The sequence below is a fragment of the Microchirus variegatus genome (genome assembly GCF_963457635.1).
Source record: "Microchirus variegatus genome assembly, chromosome: 1".
In the NCBI taxonomy this organism is placed as follows: domain Eukaryota; kingdom Metazoa; phylum Chordata; class Actinopteri; order Pleuronectiformes; family Soleidae; genus Microchirus; species Microchirus variegatus.
Genome location: NC_139802.1, coordinates 20525446 through 20539004, shown reverse-complemented (window position 1 = coordinate 20539004; position 13559 = coordinate 20525446). Strand labels below are relative to the sequence as shown.

The window sequence follows — 13559 nt, the reverse complement described above, 5'->3', positions numbered from 1 at the left end:
AGAAAGAAACACAAGGTGGACTAGAGAGAGAGAGAGAGAGAAACACACACACACTCACAGGCTGAGGGGTGTGTCATAGCAATTTAGTTCCTCAAGGAAGTAAGACTCAACATTATCTTAAGACAGTGTGGCAGGCACTGACAGAGGCGCAGCAGGAGGAGTGTTTTTCTGACTTTTTGCTGGTTCTACTTCTGGTGAAGATGGAGGGATCTGGATAAACCAGCGGCCTGTGCTGTCAACTTGAGAACCAGAGCAGAGGGCAAGAGACATATTTGACCCAGAAGTGGAGGGAGGGGGACTCAGCAGACACATAACACCACACACACAAAGGTAAGACAAATCTGCCTCGTTCAGATTAGTGTTGGGAAAAAAAAGAATGTAAGATTTAGTCATCGTTGGCGCGCACACACAGACAGACTCAGAGGGATGATTGGAACAACCTGTGTTGACTCTCTCACTTCCCCATCTCAAACTTGAGCTGGTTGATGGTGTGCATGTATGCTCACAGTCATGCTGGAACAAGTACAGTGACACACACAGATGTGGAGCTCACACTTTTGTTTGCACAGGCTGCGAGTTGCTCAACTCAAATCCCGAAGGCAGTGGACTCTCCCTTCCTCACTGGCCTGCTTTTGAATTCAAGCACGTTGAAGCCAGAGCCAAAGACGGTGGAAGGTTGGGAAGTCACTTTCTGATCGGTGCAGATGCGAGGGGACGGAGAAGGGCCACGGGGCCTTTTTCACCGTGGCGACACTCACTCTTGAGTGTTTCGCTTCCCTTTTAGTTGGTGGTAGGGCTTGAGCAATGGCTATTCAGAGGAGTTGTGCAATGTTGATAATAATGTGTAATATGTGTGTGTTTTATGAGGCTTTCAAAATGCTTGGTTGTCTGGTATAAAAAAAAGGATTCCTTGTTTAGAGGAAATATTTAAATAGGGAAGGTGTTTACTGGCTTATAAACCTTTATGCATGATCCGATAGGCCTCTGGTGTGAGATAACCCAGGGTTACACAAGAAGTTGGGAGTGCAAAACAAGATGTGCACATCAGCCCACAGTCCAGCTGTACACCCAACGGAAGTGATTTTTCATGCAGGAACATCTCATGATCACGTTTATAACATCTTACAGTCTTAAAGAATAGTAACAAGTCAGAAGTCTAGAAGCAAGCTTGCTGCTGTGGATTTCCTGTGCTCTTCTGGAACTCTGACATCGTTCCCCAACCGAAGGCTGCAGGCTGCTAAACAAGAGCTGACCCTCTCCATTCACTCTCACCGGCTACAACTAAGTAAACCCAGCCCCAGGCGCAGAGATGTAATGAACAAGGTTTTCTCCTGAATCCACTGTACAAGGCACATTTACTTTAGTTGAATTAAAGAGGGAGGGCTTCATGAATTCCCCTGTAACGCATCCACGCCTCTTCATGCTAAACAGGTCACGTCAAATTTCCAGCTCGGAAAGTTGGAGCAACTTCACGAACCCCGACATTGGATTCCACGATGTCTGCCACTCGTATACAAGAGCTAAAATAAAAGTGCTAAGTAGAACCATATAAGGCTCTTCGGCTTGGAGAACCCTTTTGGGCTGAAACCCTTTTAGAGGGATCAAAATGGTTCTTACTGGAACTATTAGTGTTACCAAGAACCCTTGAAATGTTTTTCAGAACCAAACGGTTCCACTTAGAACCTCAGCCCTTGTAGCGGGACCTTTTTGGAACCCTTATTTTTAAGAGTGTCACTGCAGGTCTATCTTATTAATTTCATTGCATATCAATCATAAACATAATACTGTTCCATTTTGATCATTGTAGATCATTGTTATTGACTGGTATTGCTAACAATGGCTGGACAGGAGATGCATTTGCTTCTCAACGTGAACGCGATTAACTGAGAAGTAACGTCCAATGCCTTTATGTCATTGTTTGAAATGTCCTATTACATCAACATGACACACAAGTCTGCAAAATAAAGACTTACTCAGGTTGAAAACTGTTCTCGAGACAAACTCTGAACTTCCATGGGCTCCACCTTTTTTCTTGTAAACATACTGTAAACATCCTGCACTTGAAGGCACCACCGCTCTTATAAACTGGAAAGGCCATGGATACAAAGCCCCCTTAATTTATGAGACATTCTGTGATTTGAAAAAAAAATGTATGAACACAACCCCCCCATAAAAAAAACACTTTTACTCAGAAGCTGCACACATGTTCATACATGCAGAAAAACCCTGCTGCTCAAAGCTGGAGTCATTTCAGGAATGCTAAATATTTACCTCTCCAGCTTGCCTGCATGCATCCACCACCACTCATCACTCTCTCTTTGACTGTCCATTATGCTCACATTCAAAGACTCCTCATCCCCTGCTGTTATAGTAACTCTCAAACAAAAATACACCCATCTCTGTGCTGCGATAGCACCGACTCTGCTCCTATCACTGCTCATTTTGTTCCCATGATGGTGTTAGAGCTCACGCAGTACACAGGTGTCCTCTTCAGCAGTCGTTTGGAATGGAAACAGACAATTGAACATTTAATGTAGTCATTCCCCGGCGAATGGCAACAACAAACCAATGTTTAGAGGCCCTTGTTAGTCCATCTGTACCAGCAAAAGTGATGCTTAACTTTGGAAAGAGTTCTTGATGTGACCGACTGAACAACGTCCATTACAGGGAAAAAAAGAAAAAGTGATGACACGAGTATCTCAGCTCTGAGAGCGCTGCATGGAACAAACAATACGGTTGCGCCAGAAGCCGAACGATGAGTTGTCTCAAACTGAGGGAGTTACATTTCACCATTTGGATTTTTGCCCGATGAGTACCCGCAGTGCTGGGCGTTCCTCAAATCCCTGTAGTCTTTTTTGCGAATAAATGAGATCGAAGCATGAATCTGAAATAGCTATCACGCTGCTCCACTTCCATTATCACCGTTAAGGGAAATTAATCTAATGAATGTGCTTGATTCCCCACAGAGATGCCGAACAAAGCGAGCCATTAGAGATGTCACGCTTATTCAAAATGAATGGCTGCGCGTGTAAAACACAACCTAGCGAGATAGACCTATAAAAGTGACCAGTTGGTAATTATGGTTGTTGCAGCTGGGATTGGGGTGAATGCCAGGGATGGGTAGAGTTACAGCACGCGCTGCTTATTTGCATGATGTGATCATTAATGTGACTGAACCATGCTTTCCCCCCGTTTATTAGTGAGCTGCAGAGTTGTTAGCTCCAAGTGCTGACTGTGCATCACTAAAGCTGAACTATGAGAGGACCATCATATCAATAACGCCGTCTATTAAGCACAGGCCCAACATTACAGTCACGCATTTAAAGCCTCAATCAGACAGCCGTTATATCTGACAGCTCACTGACAGGCTGCTGTTGCTAACGCCGGGAAGTTTCAGTAACAGTGAAGCTGTTGTTTTTAGACCCCAGGGCAGTAATTACAGTAGCCCATGGGCTGAGAGCACTCACTCTATGCTCTTGCCCCATCACTGATGCAATCAGCGAGCAGCAGCAGGCACGAACCTGCCTCAGCTATTCAGCCGACCTGCTCCTCTCGAATGCTTGTCCACACAAGCTGTAAAAATGGGTCTCGATGTGAAAAGTTTCACTTCAAAGATGCTCAGTAAATATTCTTTTGCATTCCAGACCCTGTTTGCTAATACTAGGTCTGTGCGTGTAATAATAATAATAAAAAAAGGCACAAGGACACAGGAAGTGGGAGGTGTCTCAGTGGCACTGATGCGTGCTACACAAACATACTCTATCAGGTGTGAGTTAATGTCTTGCATATTTCTCTGATAGCAACAATCATTTATTTGTTTTGTTGATGACATATGAGAAGGCAGGAGTCCACAGTAGCTTGTCAACCCCCTTAAAAGAGCTGCGTGTTCGGATATAGTGGCCTCTACAGGTGAATCTATATATTGAAACTAGCGTAATTCCTCTCGCTTGTGAGAACATAAAAACATGAACAAAACCCCTCCCGATTTGATATGTTTATTCTGTAAAATCATGACACGGCAACATGGGAACATAATTATAAAGGATAAATCCTCCTAAATGCTACACAGCGGACCTTCAAATTCAATGACACGCTCCGTAATACCACTACCTTTCTGCCTTTCTGCAAAGAATGAGTCAATGGCCAATGCTAGATGATGAAACACAGATCAATCTATCTTCAAATTTATGCCAAAAACATAGTCTATTCCAGCATTAAAGGTGCAATATGTAAGAATATGGCCAAAAATGGTTACTACATTCAAATTCAAAATACCGAGGTCTTTTAGTTTTCGTTTTCTGACGTAACTGGCAACCCGTGTTTGCTGGGGAGCTGAGACTCTACTGACTGCAATGATTGGTAGACGGCGGTAGGTGGCGCCACATGCCAAAACATGATTTCAAAACATAAACATGATTTGCAGTCTGCAAAATGTTTTTTTTAATGCAAATATTTTGTCTGTACTGTTGTTGTTGGTGAGTTCAGTTTGTTATATGAATATCATTCCCGAGTCTCTGTGACATATTAGGAGGATTTTATGGCCAGTTGCTTAAAAGTATTACATAATGCACCTTTAATGTTCACCAGGAAGCCAAAATAGAGAGAAAATGTGAAAGGGTAGAAAAAGAAAAATGACTTGAATATGCTCAGGGTTTGGGTTCCATTTGCCCCCAAAGACCCTTAAAAACACCCCTGATTTAACCTCACTTCACTTGTTCGCCATCTCTAATGAGAAGAGAACAATGAGTTCAGTCTGTGTTGACCATCAAAGATAAACAGTGTGGCTCTTTTTTAGTTCTCCGTGTCACTGTGTTCTGTGTACGTGTTGATGACTTCCTGTGAGGGTTCACAGTGATGGATGATTCATGTGGGTAAAATCCTCAGTTGGGAGAAGCTAAAAGCCTCAGTGGAGTCTCCTGCCATGGTACTTTTCCCTTTTGGCAACATGCAAGAAACAAAAACAAACACTGCAACTAACGTGACACGAGCCGGGGTTTCCAACAACACAACGTACTCTACACACTGTGGCACTGTGGGGGTTTCATTGTACTGTTATCAACGGATAAATGTTAGCGCTTGAGTATAGAGGTCAACCGTTTCTACGGCCAATGTCAGTCTTTTTTTTTTACAAATGACTTCAGTCAATATATAGTGATTGCTTAATGAACAACGCTCTCCACTAGACTGCAGCATTTATCATTTATCAAGTTTTTGAGACTAAAAATATATGCAAATACTACTATAATATGCCAATGCTGATTCATCAATTTGACTTCTCACTCATAAAGGTGACCGAGAAATAATGAGGCATCAGAATGGATGACAATCTGAAGGTTAGCTAGAGAGAGAGAGAGAGAGAGAGAGAGAGAGAGAGAGGGACGCAGTAATGACGGTAAGAGTCGCCACTTCAAAACCTCCAGATTACATCAGAAATGTGGATGAGAGAGGTGAACATGTGTTAGCTTCTCCCCAGCCTCCACAGGAGCAAAATGCTTTGTCCTTGAATGCAACACTTAACCTCCACCTACTCCACTGGAGGTAATCACTGTCTGGCAGCAAAGGAGTGAGGCTGTGGCAAAGTAAAAACACTTTAAATACATCCTTTTTTTTATGGTTGAACAAACACTCATTTTACATTTTGTACTTTTAAAATGGCAAAATTTTAGGACGACAAAAATCAATTAATCAAATCAACTACTGAATAAATCATCAACAATTTTGATAATCAACAACCAATTGTATATTGCATCCAACAGAGGGATGTTAAATTGGTGAAACATAATAATAAATTAAGCATTTTGTAGTTTCTTTGCTCTGTCGATGTCATTCTGTCATGCATCACAATATTGGGGCATTTTATGGATCAAAGAACTAAAGGATTAATCAAGAAACTAGTCTGCAGATTTGATTAATAAGGAAAAGAAATTGCACGCTTAATTTGCAGGCAGACGTGGACGGTGACAGGGAATCTTTTGTGGGTGCAGGAAGAGAAAAAAAATCAAACTCTTGTGAAATAAAAACTGAATGATACACAGCAACAGGGCAACTAGTCTGTTCAGAGAAAGCTTGGGTAGTAAAAGCTTTAATTTTGGTTGATTTAATCAGCTAATTTAGAGAGTAGTTAAGTAATTATTTGTGAAAATTCAACTGCTTAATTGTGTGATCATTACAACCAAGCTCTTTGTCAACGTTGTTTTGTTTTGTTTCTTTTACACTTCAGTCAAACATGGACTCCTTCAGTTCCAAGGACATGGCCATGAGGGCGCAGAAGAAGATCCTCAGCTCCATTGTCAGCAAGAGCTCCGTGCAGATGTTCATCGACGACACCAGCAGCGAGATCCTGGACGAACTGTACCGCATCTCCAAGGAGTATTCTGGGAATAAATCTGAGGCTCAGAAAGTGATCAAAGACCTGGTCAAGATCGCGGTGAAGATCGGCGTGCTCTTCAGGAACAACCGCTTCAGCACCGAGGAGCTGGCAGTGGCCCAGGATTTCAAGAAGAAGCTCCACCAGGGGGCGATGACGGCCATCAGTTTCTATGAGGTTAGTGTCATATACATAATAATCAACTTAATATCTTAAAGGATACAAGTGTAAGCTTTTATAATGCTGGATAGCTATTCAGTGATTTCCAATTTAAAACAGGGTATACATACAATAAACCAGAAAACTAATACTAATTTTAACAAAAAATCAGATGTGAACAGAAAGAGGAACCACACAACAGTATGGTTTTCAGTTCTGCATTCAAGGGGCCACTATATACATGATATGGCATAGTTATTTGCTTATAGTTAAAGCTGCTGTCAGTGAAACCTTAACATTAAAAAGTAAAAGAAGTTGTCTTAATTTTAATGTTGCCGTTTCATTGTTTTATTTTACTACCTCTGGACACATTTATTGTTTTTATGTTGACAAAACTGTATATCTTACCTCAACAAGAGGAGATGCTAATATCAGCAACAGACAGGAAGTAAGCTAAAAGTCAGACAACATTGCTGTAAAAGTTAGCAACATCTACTTGTGAAGTTTCATGTTGCAGCTGAATATACTTCACCGCACCCCTTCCCTAGTGTGTCGCAGGTTGTCTGTTCAAACTGAAACGATGTTAGTTTTGCTCATTGCAAGCTATTGTAAAAACATAGTGGTCAAAAATGGTGGCTCCCATCAAGCTAAGCTTGCTCCTGACAAAACTATATAACTGCTTAATTGTTTTATTTTACTACCTCTGGACACATTTACTGTTTTTATGTTGAAAAAACATATATCTTACCTCAACAAACTTGTTCAAGAGGAGATGCTAATATCGGCAACAGACAGGAAGTAAGCTAAAAGTCAGACAACATTGCTGTAAAAGTTAGCAACATCTACTTGTGAAGTTTCATGTTGCAGCTGAATATACTTCACCGCACCCCTTCCCTAGTGTGTCGCAGGTTGTCTGTTCAAACTGAAACGATGTTAGTTTTGCTCATTGCAAGCTATTGTAAAAACATGGTGGTCAAAAATGGTGGCTCCCATCAAGCTAAGCTTGCTCCTGACAAAACTATATAACTGCTTAATTGTTTTATTTTACTACCTCTGGACACATTTACTGTTTTTATGTTGAAAAAACATATATCTTACCTCAACAAACTTGTTCAAGAGGAGATGCTAATATCGGCAACAGACAGGAAGTAAGCTAAAAGTCAGACAACATTGCTGTAAAAGTTAGCAACATTTACTTGTGAAGTTTCATGTTGCAGCTGAATATACTTCACCGCACCCCTTCCCTAGTGTGTCGCAGGTTGTCTGTTCAAACTGAAACGATGTTAGTTTTGCTCATTGCAAGCTATTGTAAAAACATGGTGGTCAAAAATGGTGGCTCCCATCAAGCTAAGCTTGCTCCTGACAAAACTATATAACTGCTTAATTGTTTTATTTTACTACCTCTGGACACATTTACTGTTTTTATGTTGAAAAAACATATATCTTACCTCAACAAACTTGTTCAAGAGGAGATGCTAATATCAGCAACAGACAGGAAGTTAGCTAAAAGTCAGACAACATCGCTGTAAAAGTTACAACATTTACTTGTGAAGTTTCATGTTGCAGCTGAATATCCTTCCCCTTGAATATCCATCACCCTTCACTTCTCTGTGTCACAGAATGTCTGTTCAAACTCAAACGATGTTACGTTTGTCCATTACGAGCTACTGTAAAAACATGGTGGTCCAAAATGGCGGCCCCCATAGAGCTAACCTAGCTCCTGATAAAAACATATAAAAGACTCATGTGAGAAAATGACAAATAACAATTCATAAAACCAGGCAATTGTATGTAATATAATAATTGTATCATTGAATGAAGACAAATGAATATAATTTCCGATAAATATTACATACTGGACCTTTAAGTTTAATGACTCCAGTTCAAAATCTGGGGTAGGCAGAATATCACTGTTGTAATTGATCAGCAATTCTATAAAAATAAAAAAAAATATAGACCTTTCTACCTAATGTAAATCAAGTGATTTCTAGAGCGAAAGCGACTTTCGCTCTGGCACTAAACTCTGTTTTCAGCCTTTAAGAAATCCGGCCATTGACAGAAGATGTTGACCAATCACAGGGGAGTACAGGGAGAGTAGGCTCCTCCTATTGGCTGCTCTACTAAGCAGCTGCTGCTCATACACGTCCCTTCAGTGTAAAGGTGGTTATTTTAGCATTGTCAAATACTGCCTACAATACAACGTAAAATAAGAAAGAGTCTAAAAGAAAGTAAACAGACTAAGACATGTGTTGCTTATGAATTCCGTCCATCTGTCTGTCTGTATCTAATGGGAGGATCTTAGAACAAAGAGCTCCAATCCCTAAATGTCACCCGTGATGATATAAAATCCTTCCTTCACAAACCTGTTTCCTGACCGACGCAGGTGGACTTCACCTTTGACAAGACAGTGATGGCGGACATCCTGAAGAGCTGCAGGGATCTGCTGCTGAAGCTGGTCAGCCTCCACCTCACGCCCAAATCCCACGGTCGCATCAACCACGTCTTCAACCATTACTCAGACCCGGAGCTGCTGACCAAACTGTACGAGCCTGACGGCCCCTTCAGACCCAACCTCACCAAGATCTGCAAAGGACTGAACAAACTGGTGGAGGACGGGACAATATGACACAGGAAGCAACAGAGAGCGTCAGTCAGACACTGGGAGATCTACAGGCAGACTCACCTGAGACTCTGAACTGTTGGACTAAGTTCGGTCTTACTGCTGCTGAGGACCAGCAGTGTTGGACAGGTGACATGAGAACAAATCTGCTGCCCAATTGTTCTCAGAGAACATGGGATTAAAATTAAGATGGCTGAGTCATCCCTCAAGTTTTTTTTTTAAGTTTAAAGGTGATATATATATATATACTTGTCCAAAGAAAAAGAAACACAACAAACTTGAATATAAATTGATGTATGTACAGTTGTTTTATTCGACAAAGAAAAGTCAATTAATGTTTAAGATGAGAAACCTAGAAAAGTTTCACCCCTTTACTACTGATGTTCTACTGATATAAAGAAAAGGGAAATCAGCAGGATTGGAACAATGCCACTGTAGTACAGCACTGCCATCTGGTGGTCAGGATCATGCATGAGCAACTCCATGTACAGAGCTGTTTACTGAAAACATGCAGAGCTTATTATAGACCGCACAGTGGACAATGGCTCCCACTCCTGAATGCTGTTGATTGTGCAAGTGTGAATGTTTATCCCATTATTCATTGGCTGAGATTCAGACATGTGTTTTTCTTTTGGTTTTTCCAAAAATAAAGGCACTGGATTTTAACAGACAAGGGTAAAGTTGTGTCCTGTGTGGACATGGCTCTGCATCAGTCAAATACTGTCATGTAGTGTTTAGCTGCAGAGTGTTTTTTTTCCTTTGTTTGAGCAGCAACATGGAGATTTCAGTTACAGGAAGTTGCTTTTTTTTTAAAGACCATAACAGTTTTTGGAGTAGCTGTTTCAATGAGAATCACCTGTTTGAAACAGAAAATATACATAAATAGAAGTGTAAACTTTTACCCTAAACATGGGATCAAAACTTTGGTTTTGTATAAAGAAAAAATAAACGATGCAAAAGTTGAATAAATAAAACGCATCTCCTTTACAAACAATACAAATTATTGTTGTGAATAAATAATAAATAATGATATGGTTATATGAAATCGTCAGTCGTGAAAGACAAAAATACACCATGGTCATATGTTTGTAGTTAGGTTTTAGTGTGTTTCTGTCTGAGGTAGAATTACACACAAACATGGGCAGTTGACCATATCAAAGGGTCATATGACTAAACCAACATGTGATAGTAAATTCACATTTTTAACATTTCACGCTCCTATTTCCTGCCTGTGAAAGAAGAAAAACCTCCACAGTTGTTGGCCACTGTACGTTTTTTCATTACCTAATAAATAAATAAGGCTACAGGAGTGCAATGACATGGTAAAGGTCAGCGTTAACTTTTTTTAAAAGGTCTATTATCCTGCATTACTGATGGATTTTATTCTTTAATTCCAAACAGCAGCAGGGAATAACAAGGTATCCATTCCTTTGTCTGTGATGTCTTATCCCGGAGAAACAGGGCCTTCTGGGAATGAGTCTTTAATTATAAAAATGAGGCCAGAGGCAAAATGTCACAGCTCAAACATCTCATCTTCCCTGTCTCTCAGTTTCCTGGTGAGTTTGGTGATGGTGCGCGGCACTGCGACATATGCTGCTTCCTGCTGCTGCGTTTTAGAGGAAGACGCGACACTGTGTGACCTTGTAAAAGGCCGTTGGTCTGACGTCCCACTGGTGCACGCGGCTTCCAGGGCGGCAACCCTGTGAAGACAACAGATGAGAAGGTGGGGGTGAGTCTGATATGACTCACTAAAAATCAGTCAGCGTTTGTATTTGAGAGGCTTGCTCTGTGCTTTTTTTGAGAGCGAGACCCGGAAAAAGATCAAAGCAGCCGTTTGTCAATCACGTTCTTGTTCACCAGGAAGTGGTGAAAGAGAATGAAGAAACTGTAGCTGGTGGCGTAACGTTTCAGGCACAACAGACTCTATATGGGTCTCGCTCAGGTTGGGCATTGACAGCCGTCCTGAGAGAGACTATTATAAGTAGTGATTAAAACCATTTTTTGGTGTCCAATATGATACTGATATGAAAACCTTGAGCATGTACAGATACAAAAATTTGTCCAAAACAGTCTTTTACCTAGCTATAATCAACATTTAATGCTCCATCTGATTGTTGCGGTGAACGTTTCTCTTTATAGCATGTTGAAAAGTAGCATTGTGACTTCTTCTACTGCTAATTGTGTTAGCGCTTCGGTTGATGTGTGCCCTCTGCTAGTCTAAGTTGTAACTACACTGTATGAGATGCTCTGAGAAAGGACATATTGTTGGTTAATTATTATCCTAAATTGGTGTCATTCTTAATGGCAATTGATCGACTGGTGGTTAATCATGAACATCCCTGCTACGTAGACATACACACATTTAGCATGGCAAAGGAGCACGAGTGAGGGAGCAGTGGAAACCTGTGGGAGCTTATATGGAAACCACATCCAGAATAAAACAGTATACGAGTGAAAATGATACTCAACAAAATCATTCAGGTGTGAAGGAGCGCTTAGAGGAAGTCCGCTGAGGATAATCCTCTCTTTCATGTGTACGTGAGGATGGATTTGCTTTCACACACACAGTAGTTTGAGTTATCAGATCTGAAGATGTGTTCAGGACAGGAAGTGGAAAATGTAGTCATAAAAGTGTGGACATTTAAAGACAGACAGCAAGAAATGCACATTTTTATAGTTGCTGTCGCTTTACATTTGCTTTTTATGTTTACCAACAGTGGATCAATATTTTAAAAAGATCCATAACCGGAGACAACTGTTACCTTTGGGACGAGATCAAAATAAACAAAATGTGTTTGACAGAGCAGTGCAGACAAATATAAATTACACGACATCCCACGCGATCTCAAACAGAGCACGGGTGTGTGAACACAACTAGTGCAAACATAAAAAAGCAAGCAGCAAACGAGCGTCCAGCGTTCAGTACCTTTTCTCTGCATCCTGACATCCTTTGACAGCAGTCTGCTTCGACCGGTTAATCAACTCATCCAACCTTTTCAAAAAACTCTCTGGAGTAATGTCTTCTGCCCTCTCCTTCTTCTCCGAGGAGCTCCCAGTGTGGCCATTTTGGGTAGGAGCTCGGCCAGCATCACCTCCTCCACTGTCCTCTTGAGCCAAATCAGCCCCGTTATTGCACTCGTCCAAGTCCGACAGCACGGGGATGGACAGGGATTTCTTCAGGAAGATTGAGTCATTGGTGTACAGTCTGTTTGCTCTTTTGATTTGCTCCATCTGGAAGACGATGACAATGTCAGCCTTTGTTTTCAGTTCATCACCCACACACAGCATGTAATACTTAATGTAATATCCTCATAAGGACAACACACAAACTCAATTATTGTTTGTCCTTGTGGTGACATTCTGACATTCTTTTTACTAAACCACATGATGCTGTTACACAAGACAAACACATTAAACAAACTACAGCAACACCGCAAGACCTTTTCCGGACATGCCGTCACTGGAACAAACATGCAAAGACAACAGTCTTTTTGAATGGAATTCAAATTAGCATTAGTACTGAACTTGCTTCCTTATGACAGTTTAGGTCACTGGTATTTATACATCTCCGTGTTTGTGCAAATAGATATACTCGATAAACCCAAAGAAGGGGGTTGGGGCAGAACTTTGACTAGAAGCAGACATAAATGAATGGAAAGACGTAGGCTCCCCCTCGTGGCACTCCAAAATAAAACACTCGGAATGTATGAGGGCATGCTTGACAGCATTTTGAAGTCATTTTGTGGAAATATAACATGTTTAAAGACACTTATTGTCACGAACCAATATATCAATTATATCACATTATGAAAAAAGCAGGTGAAGGAGGGAGAAGGGGAAATAAATAGAGGAAAGTCACAGCTGCAGGTTTATCTATCAAAACGCAACTAGTTCACACTCACTGTGACTCCGTATCTCAGGGCCAGGCCTTGCAGTGTCTCTCCTGGCTGAAGTTTGTGTTCAACGCGTCTCTGCTGAGCCGGGGAGACCGGAGACCGAACCAAGCTGCCGTAAGACCGACTGCGGCTCCCGCGGAGCAGGCCGTTCCCATCCACTGGCAAAGGCGCTCCTCTCCCGGACATGGTCCTGAACTACGTAGCTCTTGCCAACCGACCAAAGTATTGTAGTAGAATACGGATACCACTAAACGTTCACGTGCTTTACATCACCTGCGTCTACCATCATGGCTGCGTCCAACTTCCAAGCTAGCAGCTTAGTTAGCCTAATTATTAGCTTTATTACGACTTAATAACCATTGACGCACGTCGCTGTTTTGGCTGCAAAACTGCGCCTGTCTCTTGCTAACTTAACCTGCCGTGTCCCTGTCAATAGCATATCAAATTGACATACCTAGCCCCATGTTTACTTAACTACTTCTGTCAAACAAACGCCCAAGTGTTGAGAAAGTTGCAG

The 13559-nt window shown here is 41.4% G+C and overlaps 2 protein-coding genes across 2 annotated transcripts; one reads left to right on the top strand and one right to left on the bottom strand.

Annotated features, from left to right (window-relative positions):
• The first annotated feature begins 212 nt into the window (after nt 1-212).
• Nucleotides 213-9179, top strand: tnfaip8l2b (tumor necrosis factor, alpha-induced protein 8-like 2b). The gene is made up of 3 exons (XM_083885810.1): nt 213-330; nt 6221-6544; nt 8910-9179. Exons 2-3 carry the CDS (start codon nt 6227-6229, stop codon nt 9150-9152), a joined length of 561 nt encoding a protein of 186 aa, XP_083741936.1. The 5' UTR covers nt 213-330; nt 6221-6226; the 3' UTR covers nt 9153-9179.
• An 889-nt stretch (nt 9180-10068) lies between these two features.
• lysmd1 (LysM, putative peptidoglycan-binding, domain containing 1) lies at nt 10069-13495 on the bottom strand. Its single transcript, XM_083885799.1, has 3 exons — nt 13049-13495; nt 12073-12377; nt 10069-10846 (listed from the first exon to the last, which is right to left on the bottom strand). The coding sequence occupies exons 1-3, from the start codon at nt 13226-13228 to the stop codon at nt 10660-10662; spliced, it is 672 nt and encodes a 223-aa protein (XP_083741925.1). The 5' UTR covers nt 13229-13495; the 3' UTR covers nt 10069-10659.
• Nucleotides 13496-13559: the final 64 nt, after the last annotated feature.

What these genes read in the sequence shown, in the direction of transcription:
- tnfaip8l2b (XM_083885810.1), top strand. Translation starts at nt 6,227, where the DNA reads ATGGACTCCTTCAGTTCCAAGGACATGGCCATGAGGGCGCAGAAGAAG. An exon ending in CGGCCATCAGTTTCTATGAG is followed by an intron (nt 6,545 to 8,909) that starts GTTAGTGTCATA and finishes TGACCGACGCAG; the next exon opens with GTGGACTTCACCTTTGACAA.
- lysmd1 (XM_083885799.1), bottom strand. Translation starts at nt 13,228, where the DNA reads ATGTCCGGGAGAGGAGCGCCTTTGCCAGTGGATGGGAACGGCCTGCTC. An exon ending in CCCTGAGATACGGAGTCACA is followed by an intron (nt 12,378 to 13,048) that starts GTGAGTGTGAAC and finishes ATCGTCTTCCAG; the next exon opens with ATGGAGCAAATCAAAAGAGC. An exon ending in TGTCAGGATGCAGAGAAAAG is followed by an intron (nt 10,847 to 12,072) that starts GTACTGAACGCT and finishes TTGTCTTCACAG; the next exon opens with GGTTGCCGCCCTGGAAGCCG.